At 37.4% G+C, this 12,465-nt stretch overlaps 1 protein-coding gene across 3 annotated transcripts in view; it reads right to left on the bottom strand.

Moving 5' to 3' along the window:
* The window catches only part of SWAP70 (switching B cell complex subunit SWAP70), a 100,312-nt gene that overhangs the window by 31,126 nt on the left and 56,721 nt on the right, over nucleotides 1–12,465 (bottom strand). For all 3 annotated transcript variants that reach the window (XM_073216170.1, XM_073216172.1, XM_073216171.1), the window contains one exon: nucleotides 8,586–8,759. In XM_073216170.1, coding sequence (XP_073072271.1) covers nucleotides 8,586–8,759 — 174 coding nt within the window. The remainder of the gene's footprint in view (nucleotides 1–8,585; nucleotides 8,760–12,465) is intronic.

Raw genomic sequence — 12,465 nt, 5'->3', positions numbered from 1 at the left:
TTGCCTCAGTCAGTTCTCAAATCTGTCGCCTCCTATTCCATTTGCCTTTGTTCAGGCCTTAGTTGGTACCCATGCCTCCAGTGTTGTCCCCTTGTGTCTGTATTCTGCAGGAGAGATTTTTCTAAAACATAACATGAGCCTGTCACCTACCTCTTTAAATGGTGTCCTGGCCAATGATAAAGGCCAAGCTCCTCTGCCTCCTTCAGTGATCATCCCCCTGTCAACTGTCTCTAAAAATGTCTTCTGCCATGTCCCTGCCACAGATTTTACACTCCATCAGTACCACCAATACCCTAGGATCAGGGGTCCCATGCTTATTCTGGAAAGGGCTGGACTATAAATATCGTAAGTTTTGTGCATCCCTGTTATATGTTATTCTTTGTTTTGGGGGGGTGTTTACAACCCTTTAAAAATGTAACTATTCTTAGCACATGCACTAAAAAAACAGGCTGTGCATTTTATTTAAAATAATAATAAGAAGAAGAAGAAGAAGGGAGAAATGTGGGATTCACATATAAATCAAGTATAAAAATCAAACGAATATTCATATTTGACCTGATTGATTATAGTTCATGATGCGTGATCAAAACCGAAAGTTTCTGTGATGACCGCCCTTGCACTGTTCACCATGTAAGAACTTATTCACTATCTAAGAATTTGTTCACCATGTAAGAACTTGTTCATTATGCTTCAGAAGATTGGAGACTGTTGAGAGTTGGGCTTGGGGTTGATTAATGATTGTGCATTGAGTCCCCTATACAGAATTTTATTGTTGTTAACAATCATTTGATCAATAAATATGAGAGATGCCCTCTCAAAAAAAAAAAAAAAAAAAAAAACAGGCTGTGGGCTAGATTCAGCCAGCAAGCCATAGTTCGCAACACCTGCCATAGGTTGTAAGTAGTTTACCCACTTCTTATTGGTTATGCTTCTATGCCTTTCCTCAGGCTGTTCCCTCTGCCTAGAATACCTCTCCCCATTTCTGTATCTGGCTACCTAGTATTTGTTCAAGTTCTACATCGTATCGGATATGCCTACTCAAAATGAGGTATTTGGACTAGCAGCAGCATGCAGCATTGCTTGGAAACCTGTTAGAAATGAAGAATCTTAGACTCCACTGAAGATCCAAAAATCAAAACCTGCATTTTAACAGGAATCCCAGGTACTTCCATATGCACATTTAAGTTTGAGAAGCACTGTTCTAGCAAAACTGCTCTGAGCAACACTAACCCAGGTCCACTGTTCCTCTTCTATGTCAACTGCACTTAGCACACTGTACAGAAATTATCTCTACGCATCTGCTTCCGCACAATCGTCTGAATTCTTTATAGGCAGGGCCATACTTTTCTTTGAATTTCCAGAACTCAGCATCATACTTAGAATGTAGCAGAGTTCAGTTAGTGTTCACTAAACTGAAATAAACTAAGCCTCAATTTTCTCATCTATGAAATGGACATAATAACAAACATCATATAGAATTATGAGGATAAAATGAGATAAATATGGAATATTTCACACAATGCCTAGAACAGTAATAGTCTATCAGTGTTACTTTCTTCTGCACTAAGTGGTATATTAGTCAACCATTTAAAATTCCATTTAAGAAAGCATTTATGAAATAACTTCAAGAAGAATATAAAATTAAATTTACCTAAAATTTCCTCTACATAAAGACTATGGAAATGAAAATAAAATAAAAGATTATGGAAATATTTTGATAAGTACTAGAGGAAAACAGAGACATACTAAGTCTAATTTATTATAGATATGACTGTGAATTAATTATTTTCTTTTTCTTCTTTGCACTTCCATTAATTTGGTTATAATGTTGTTTATGAAATAATATATTTTAACAGAAAAAGAATGCCAACAATAGAAAAAAGCATGTTTTGAAAGAAATGTACATTCACAAAATATTACAAGGTCAAAAAATATCAATTATAGTGATTTAATTTGATGATTGTAAATTTCTGTAGAATGGAGATTACCTCTTAAATCTAGTATATGAAGGTGTGTAACAAATGTTTTCTTGTTGGAGAAAAACACACTTAGGTCTTTCTTTTTTCTTGATGGAGACATGTCATCTACTGTTAAGATTATTACTATTTTTAATAATTATTATCAGATATTATTTTCTTGGGCCTTAAGTAGAAGTAACAGGGAGAGAAAAAGGGAAAAGGCTAAGAAGAGACGCATGAGGGAAGAAGAGAATGGGAACAAAAAAGAGAAGAGGGGAAAAAAAATTAAAAACAAGAAGATATTGAAGAAAGATAGGAAAGAAAAAGAAAGTCAAAAAGGACAGTAAGATAAGTAACTTCCCAAAATAAAATAATTTAGAAGCATTAACATGTACAATAGTTCAATACTGCCTGATCACACTTGGGGCAGAGGGAGTACAGGCAGAGCTAGTACAGGCATTAACTAGTAGTAAGGCCAACAGAAGCACAAGCATATGGCCACATGTACTGGACGCAAAGAATGATGAAAAGTGGGAGTGACAAGATGGTGCATCAACTGACCATTCACACTACAAGTCAGGAAACAGCCATACTTTTCCACATCTACCACTGTGAACAACCCCAAGTCCTTCACTCTCCGAGCTTCAGGTATGATTTTTTTGTTTGTAACTTCTCAGAAAGTGCCTAGTAAGTAGCAAATTCAGCACTAGAGACAGCTTCCCAGGTTCATCCTGCACCTTTCTGAAGGTGTGCTCCCAAACCGCTCTGAGTTTGCCATCCACACCCAGCAGCTGCTCAGCATTACCAGTGACTGTGCCAGACAAGTAATTTGGATTTATTTCCTGCTGACTTTCAACACAAGCATATACTCACTACAAGCAAATAACTTAAGGAGCTCTTACTACTTTACATTGGTCAAGGAGAAACAAATATTCCCACTCTCAACTATTCAGTTATATGAAATAATAAATCACGTGCTGCCATGTTAGTCTCCAGGGGCCTGTATCAACTCTAGAGCTTATTCGGTTTCAGGAAGCAGCTTACTTCCTCCTTCCAAGCAAGTTTCACCAAAAATAACAAAGAGTAAACTTTCAAGCTGAATGTGATTTTCAAGGCCTTCAATTCCAGATTTTCTCTGTCATCATTTAAAAAGGTCTTTATTGGCTTAACAATTCAGGTTTTGTTTCACAGAGGGTTTCTGAAAACTTTTTCAAAGTTAGATATTTAATTGCATCAAGGTAACTTCCAAATAAGCCCACAATAAACACACACTGTTTGTTCTTGGTTCGGCAGAAAATGAATACTAGTGTAAAAGCTATACTTTACAGACACATTTCCAGCCACATCATTTGATAAAAATTGCAGAACCATCTCAAACAGGGACATACTATTTTTTGACTTTTGTGTGGTTAAGTCATTCACTTAAATATTTATTTAAAAATCTTGACATCACCTTCTAAGTGATGGGAAACTGAATCAAAAGCAAAGTTTTTTTACCACTTATGTTATTCATATAACTATCCCTGTTATTTTTATTTTATATAATACTAGTCAAGGCTGGAGAATGAAATCTTACTTAAAAACATTCTGGACTTAAACAAAATACAAATGATCATCATGGTAGGTAGATTATTGGGATAAAAATTAGTTTAAATTTATAAAGCCTAAAACTGTTGGTAAGATTACAAATTAAACTCACATACACACTCATGACAAATTAAGACATTATACTTCAAATTTTATTTTTTTAATATATTTGTTTTTACATTATATGTTATCAAAATCTGTAAATCTAAAACTAGTTTAAAATTTTTTTTTTTAATGTTATTACCATATTTAGGAAAAAAACAAAATCTAACAGAGAATGGCCACCTTAAGAAACATTATGATTCTAGTGTTTTCCCTAAAATAGTTGCAATCTTGAGTTTGCAGTGCTTGGCCAAAGGCCAGGAGATGTGCTGAGAGCTCAATAAATACAAGGCCATATTTTAAACCTCAGGAGACTGGTTCAGCAGCCAACAAAGCAATTCCCCCTAAATCTGTTCCAACAATCCCTTCTTTCCTCACACACGTACTCCTGGCCACAGAGGAATGATCTGTAAAAATGACTCTAATTCTACTTCTTAGCAGAAGACATGCTGAGAGAGTTAAGTGCATCAAAACGGAGTTTGTCCAAACAATACCATGACAAGGTGCTCTGCCTGTCAAAGAGAGGCTGTTCCATCCTCAAATCAGATTAACTCGTTTAGAAAGAGGATAAGACATTCCTGTTAGCCTGCAAAGATGAAGGTAACGAGCTGCAGGTCATGGCTGGGCTCGTGGGGTATAGGCAATGATAGAGTCATGGCACATGGCAAGGCTCATGTGAGTCCCAGTTTCTCTGGGCCTCCTGGAGCAGAAATCTTCTGAGTGTCTTAAGCAGAGCAGTCAGGAAGCTTGTGCTCACCGGCTCCCTTCACAGCCCATGCCGCAGTGATGATTTAAAGCCAACGACAAGTCCTCCACATCAAGCACAAGCTGCTGCAAGGAATAAGGTTAAGTCTCCTTACTCAGTAATTTCTAGTTCTGAAATCAGAACAAGGTCACTTTTAACTCTGCTATAAATATTTTAATGTGGAAAGAACCAAAACACCATGAGTAGTCATCCCACCTCCAGTTCCAAAGAAAACACAAATAAATTAAGAACACTGAGTGTAACTACAAAATGTCTTAAAACACATTCCTGGAGATTTTACTAGCATAATTCTTTCAAGCAGCAGCTAGGTTTTAAAAATACCATTGGTATATCTTTTTCTCTACCTATCAATATTCCATTCCCTTCTATATGTCTCTGTATTAAGCGAGACAATTTTTGTGGACAAAATTTCATAGCAAGTTTTATTTTTATTTCCCCTAAACAGACTCAATTGCATCATTATTGTTGTTAAGCACTAAGAAACTGTTCCCACCACTACAGTGAAACTATGTTTTTGATTAGTAATGACCACCTAATTGTTAAACACAAGGGCAACTTCTCACTCATCATCCTCTAATGTTTCTATAAATCTAATGCCAGTAACTCTTCTCATTCTTAGAACTTTTTCTTCCTTTGGCACCCGTGACTCAACACTCTCCCAGTTCTCCTACCTCACAGACAATTCAGTTCAGCTTCCTTTACCAAATCAACTTCCTCTGGCTAAAGAAATGGTCAAGCTTCTGTCCTCAGCCCTGCCTTCTTCCACTACCATCTCTTCCTCACTTGCGAGTCTAACCTAGTCTCATGGCTTCACCATCTCTGTCTCCAGACCTGGCCTCTCAAAAACTCTTGATGTAACCTTCCAGTTGAATACAGGACAGCTCAAGGATGTCCCACCTAAAATGCCAAATCTACCAAACACACCAACATACATAACATTCCCAATATGTTCGTCATCCTGTCACTGACTCACAGACACACACACACCATTTAGTCCATGTGTGTCTTGACTAAGTGGGGCCAGTCACTATGCTAAACACTTCACATATATCAAATATTTTAGTCATCACAATAGCCCAAGAAAGTAGTTATCCCCATTTTACAGAAGGGGAAACCCAAACAGAGAGATTAAGTAAGTAATCTGTTTAAGGTCACCTAGCTAAAAAGTGGTAGAGTCAGGATTTAAACAGGCAGTGTGATTTCAAAGATCACACTTTAAGCAACTACACTGTATTACCTTCCAGTTGCCCAGACCTGAATGCTGTCTATATTTCCACACAGCCAGGCACTATGAACTTAGTCCTGTGACAGCCTCCAAGTCCCTTCCATCTCATCTTCTTTTCTATTCTCACTGATGTGACATGATTTTAGTCCTCAATGTCACTTATGTCCTCCTAACTTCCCATTTGCCATCTCTCCATATTTCATCTATTTACCTGTCACTCTCTTGCTCAGAAATCATCAATGGCTCACTGCTCCCTGTACACACAGGATAAAGTCAGAACTCTTTCCAGCCTCATTTACCACCACTCTTTTTCACAGAATCATGTTACAATTAGACAAGACATGTGTCATTCTTTTTGACTACCCAGCCTCTAACCCCCTTTTTATGTCAGGGAATTCCCTCACTCCCAGTGTAGAAGTTAAAATGCAAATAGACCCTTCCAGGCCTCTTTTGCAGCTAGCTACTGGCACCTGACCTACGCCATGCCATTTAGAGGCACCATCCCCTGGTTGTGAATTGGGAGGTGAACATACAGAACTCTCCTTGGTAGCAGGAACACCTGCAGGGAGATCTGAGTGCCTGGGCCGCACCCAGAGTGCAGGGCCAGAGGTGTCCCACAGTACAAGAGCAATTTCCTACCCTCTGGGGGCAGCAGCACTTTCCTTGTGGCTCCTCACTGGAGTGACCAATACAGTTCCAGGCTGCAGAGCCTCCATGCCAGGTTGTTCAGCCATCATAGCAATTCTGTGAGTTACGCAACATTCTTCTAAAAAATTCCTTTTTGGCTTAAATCAGGCATTCTGACTGTTTCCAAGTCAGCATCCTGCTGGCAATTCACTCAAGGTGCATCCCTCACTCATCTCAGAACATGCCCTTTCCTTTCCTGCCTCACATACCCTTGCCCACTGTTTGTTCCAGCCAGAATTCTCCTCTACATTCTACAAGTCAAAATTCTTCCCATCTTTTAAGGCCCAGCACAAGTGCTACTTTACCCATAAATATAACAGCCAAGACTTAACAGGCATTTTTCTAAGGGCCAGAAATTTTCTTCATTTGATCTTCACAAGAATAGTACATAGTAGATACTAGCATTAGCCCTGTTTTACAGTTGAGGAAACTGCAGCAAAAACAAATTAAGTAATTGCCCAAGGTCATATAGCTAGACAACAGTGATGGAGCCAGAATTCAAATCCAGGAAATCTGACTGCTTTTAGCCAGGGAACAACAAATTTCAGCCCACAAGTCAAATCTAGCCCAGCAGCTGAATCTGGCTCACAGCATGTTTCCCTACATACATGATCTAAGAACAGTTTTCACATTTGTAGGTGGCTGGGGAAAAATATCAAAAATAATATTTCATAACCCATGAAAAGTATAGAAAATTCAAATTTCAACATCCATTTTATTGAAGCACAACATATTGTCTGTGGCAGCTTTCATGCTATAAGAGCAGAGTTGAATAGCTGTGACAGAGATAGTATGGCCCAAAAAGCCCACAAAACTTCAAATATTTACTGTCTGATCCTTTATGGAAAAGTTTAAGACCCTGCTTTTAAAAACCACAACACACTATTCTGCCTCTCTTAAACACCTTCCCTGATCCGTTACTTTCACCAAGCTGGAATACATCATTCCCTTCTCTTTATTAGCACGGCATTTGTTTCTCTCTTATAACAGGTAGTCTATTTTGCTTTGAATTACACTTGACATTTTTTTCCCCAAGCAGACTGCAAATTCCTTGAAGGCAGGAAGTAATGTTTTTCACTTTGTATTCCTCTTCGTGCACACTTATTTTTACAAGTCAGTAAATATCTGCTAACTTTAAATAAAAAATTGCCATGTAAACTTTTAAATAGATTTTCCTAACGTGAACATGAATTATAGATATCATAGGCAAGACTCCATACTAGCAGAATGGATAATAATGAGAAACTTCAACACCTGCTAGTTGGTGTATAAACTGGTACAGACTTTCTGAGGGGTAGTTCTGCATTGCTCATCCTACCTTGGAAGTATGCATTTCTTAGAACTTAAAATTCCACTGCTGGAAATTTACACTAAGGAAATAGCAGACTAGTGTGGAAAAATGTGCGCAATAGTAATCATTGGAGTTAACACATTTACTAGGTACATATTGCATGCTGTACACTCAGCTAAGTCCTTGAAATGCAGAATCTCACAACCCTTAGAGCTAAACATTGTTCTGAGCCCTATTTTACAGATGAGGAAGTTAAAACTCAAGAGGTTAAATAATTTGTCCAAGGTTAAGGGATTACAGATGACTTTTTTTTTTTAAGGGGAGAACTACAGCTAATTTTAATTTTGCATATTATTAGTCTCTTCTAACTTTACTACTGTAATCAGCATGCATTATATGTATAATTTTTTAGGACAGTAAGAGAACACAGAAACCTTAGTCCTATATTTTTTTTCCTTTGGAACTTCAGCGAAAATAACCCAGAACAAAACAAGTAGATGTCATTTTTCATTTACTTTGAAAAGTATAGTAAAAAAATCACCATCTTGGACTTTGGAACAAGAATAGTATTTCCTCACCTAAGACAGCCTTAAAAGCAGTATTCTGGATCCCATGTATTTCCCAGACAGCATCACTCAACCAGTTCTTACAGTTTTACCACTATGCAAATAGAAAATCACATTGTGACTTGTACTAAATAAAAATTCTTTGGACACGATGCTGAATTCATCCATAATTTTGTCAGTTTAGAGAGGAAGAGCCCTACCCTGTCTGCAAATTTCCACGGTATTACATGAGCCCAAATCACTAAGTTTCGGACTTTTTTGGATTCAAGTTGTTTTGCCTCTGATATAAAAACACTAATCCAGGATCTCCTTCCACATTTACATTGAACTAAAACTAACAGTTCCAAGCTAGATGTATTAAATGCTAAGACAGCCATGTATAAAGTTCCCAGTTACAACTTACCTCTTCTGGCACAATAATTAATGGATACTTGTCCTCAGATAAAAAGTTGAAAATAACCCATATTTTAAATGCATCTTCTTCCATAATAAGCAGAGGATTCTTTGTGAGGTTTTTCTTGACACAAAGGGTCCAACACATCCTATTGAATTCAATCTTATCAAAGTTGTCTTGGACCTAAAAGGGAATAAGGAAAAATTCCAATGAACCAGTCCAAAATAAATACTATATAAGCCAAGTAAAACAGAAAGACAAGCCTACTATATAGGCCTCCATTTTAATCCAATTAACCAATAACATCTTCTAAGTACAGTTGACTTTTGAACAACGGCAGGGTTAGGAGTACTGACCTCCCACACAAAAATCTGTGTTTAACTTTTGACTCCCCAAAAGCTCAACTACTAATAGCCTACTGCTGACTGGAAGCCTTACTGATAACATAGTCAATTAAGACATATTTCTATATTATATGTATTGCTTACATTTCCCTTGACTAAGAATGGCGCCATGTACAGTCTGTGTTTCTGTGTATAAGTTTTGATAAATTTTAATGTTTTTGATAGATTTGTGTATATTTTATGGTAGCAAATGATAAAATCAACTGGTATCTACATATATTTTATGCATTCATGACATACATAACTTTTTCTTAATTTTCCAATATTTCTAGGCTACATGGTTCATCTGCATGTTTTTTTAAATTGTCCCAAATCTCCAAAAATCTTTCCAATATGTTTTTTTTTAAGGGGATTATTTTATTATTTCAGCAGACAGCACCACTACCACTAGATAATATTTTTTTGGTATCATTAATCTACAATTACATGAAGAATATTATGTTTACTAGGCTTCCCCCTTCACCAAGTCCCCCCATATACCCCTTCACAGTCACTGTCCATCAGTGTAGTAAGATGCAGTAAAATCACTACTTGTCTTCTCTGTGTTACAGAGCCTGCCCCATACCCCCTCCACATTATACATGCTAATTGTAATGCCCCCTTTCTTTTTCCCGCCCTTATCCCTCCCTTCCCACCCAGCCTCCCTTTCCCTTTGGTAACTGTTAGTCCATTCATGGGTTCTGTGATTCTGCTGCTGTTTTGTTCCTTCACTTTTTCTTTGCTCTTATACTCCACATATGAGTGAAATCATTTGGTACTTGTCTTTCTCCACCTGGCTTATTTCACTGAGCATAATATCTTCTAACTCCATCCATGTTATTGCAAATGGTAGGATTTGTTTTCTTTTTATGGCTGAATAATATTCCATTGTGTATGTGTACCACATCTTCTTTATCCATTCATCTACTGAAGGACACTTGGGTTGCTTCCATTTCTTGGCTTTTGTAAATAGTGCTGCGATAAACATAGGGGTATATCTGTCTTTTTCAAACTAGGCTGCTGCATTCTTAGGGTAAATTCCTAGAAATGGAATTCCTGGGTCAAATGGTATTTCTATTTTAAGCATTTTGAGGAACCTCCATACTGCTTTCCACAATGGTTGAACTAATTTACATTCCCACCAACAGTGTAGGAGGGTTCCTCTTTCTACGCAACCTCACCAACATTTGTTGTTGCTTGTCTTTTGGATGGTGGCGATCCTTACTGGTGTGAGGTGACATCTCATTGTGGTTATAATTTGGATTTCTCTGATGACAAGCGATGTGGAGCATCTTTTCATGTGTCTGTTGGCCATCTGAATTTCTTCTTTAGAGAACTGTCTATTCAGTTTCTCTGCCCGTTTTTTAATTGGATTATTTGCTTTTTGTTCGTTGAAGTGTGTGAGCTCCTTCTATATTTTGGATGTCAACCCTTTATCGAATCTGTCATTTATGAACATATTCTCCCATAATGTAGGATACCTTTTAGTTCTACTGATGGTGTCCTTTGCTGTACAGAAGCTTTTCAGCTTGATATAGTCCCACCTGTTCATTTTGGCTTTGGTTTTCCTTGCCCAGGGAGATATGTTCATGAAGTCCCTCGTGTTTATGTCCATGAGACTTTTGCCTATGTTTTTCTCTAAGAGTTTTATGGTTTCATGACTTACATTCAGGTCTTTGATTCATTTAGAATTTACTTTTGTGTATGGGGTTAGACAGTGATCCAGTTTCATTCTCTTACATGTAGCTGTCCAGTTTTGCCAGCAGCATCTGTTGAAGAGATTGTCATTTCCCCATTGTATGTCCATGGCTCCTTTATCATATATTAATTGGCCATATATGTTTGGGTTAATGTTTGGAGTCTCTATTCTGTTCCACTGGTCTGTGGCTCTGTTCTTGTGCCAGTACCAAACTGTCTTGATTACTGTGGCTTTGTAGTAGAGCCTGAAGTTGGGGAGCGAGATACCCCCACTTTATTCTGCCTTCTCAGGATTGCTTTGGCTATTCGGGGTCTTTGGTGGTTCCATATGAATTTTTGAACTATTTGTTCCAGTTCATTGAAGAATGCTGTTGGTAACTGGATAGGGATTGCATCGAATCTGTATACTGCTTTGGGCAGGATGGCCATTTTGACTATATTAATTCTTCGTAGCCAGGAGCATGGAATGAGTTTCCATTTTTTAGTGTCCTCTTTAATTTCTCTTAAGAGTGTCTTGTAGTTTTCAGGGTATAGGTCTTTCACTTCCTTGGTTAGGTTTATTCATAGGTATTTTATTCTTTTTGATGTTATTGTGAATGGAATTGTTTTCCTGATTTCTCTTTCTATTAGTTCATTGTTAGTGTATAGGAAAGCCACAGATTTCTGTGTGTTAATTTTGTATCCTGCAACATTGGTGAATTCCAATATTAGTTCTAGTAGTTTTAGAGTGGAGAGTGGGCATCCCTGTCTTGTTCCTGATCTCAGAGGAAAAGCTTTCAGCCTCTCGTTGTTCAGTATGATGTTAGCTGTGGGTTTATCATATATGGCCTTTATTATGTTGAGGTATTGCCCTCTATGCCCATTTTGTTGAGAGTTTTTATCATAAATGGATGTTGAATTTTGTCGAATGCTTTTTCAGCATCTATGGAGATGATCATGTGGTTTTTGTCCTTCTTTTTGTTGATGTGGTGGATGATGTTGATGGATTTTCGAATGTTGTACCATCCTTGCATCCCTGGGGTGAATCCCACTTGGTCATGGTGTATGATCCTTTTGATGTATTTTTGAATTCAGTTTGCTAATATTTTGTTGAGTATATTTGCATCTATGTTCATCAGGGATACTGGTCTGTAGTTTTCTTTTTTGGTGTGGTCTTTGCCTGGTTTTGGTATTAGGGTGATATTGGCTTCATAGAATGAGTTTGGGAGTATTCCCTCCTATTCTATTTTTTGGAAAATTTTAAGGAGAATGGGTATTATGTCTTCTCTGTATGTCTGATAAAATTCCAAGGTAAATCCATCTGGCCTGGGAGTTTTGTTCTTGGGTAGTTTTTTGATTACCGCTTCAATTTCGTTGCTGGTAATTGGTCTGTTTAGATTTTCTGTTTCTTTCTGGGTCAGCCTTGGAAGGTTGTATTTTTCTAGGAAGTTGTCCTTTTCTCCTAGGTTTTCCAGCTTGTTAGCATATAGGTTTTCATAGTATTCTCTAATAATTCTTTGTATTTCTGTGGGGTCCGTCATGATTTTTCCTTTCTTGTTTCTGATTCTGTTGATATGTGTTGACTCTCTTTGTCCCTGGCTAGAGACTTGTCTATTTTGTTTATTTTCTCAAAGAACCAGCTCTTGGTTCCTTCGATTTTTTCTATTGTTTTATTCTTCTCAATTTTATTTATTTCTTCTCTGATCTTTATTATGTCCCTCCATCTGCTGACCTTAGGACTCATTTGTTCTTCTTTTTCCAATTTTGATAATTGTGACATTAGACTATTCATTTGGGATTGTTCTTCCTTCATTAAATATGCCTGGGTT

This window comes from Manis javanica, chromosome 11, assembly GCF_040802235.1.
Source record: "Manis javanica isolate MJ-LG chromosome 11, MJ_LKY, whole genome shotgun sequence".
Lineage (NCBI taxonomy): Eukaryota > Metazoa > Chordata > Mammalia > Pholidota > Manidae > Manis > Manis javanica.
The sequence above is the reverse complement of the archived record's forward strand: the minus strand, read 5'-3'. Positions and strand labels throughout refer to the sequence as shown.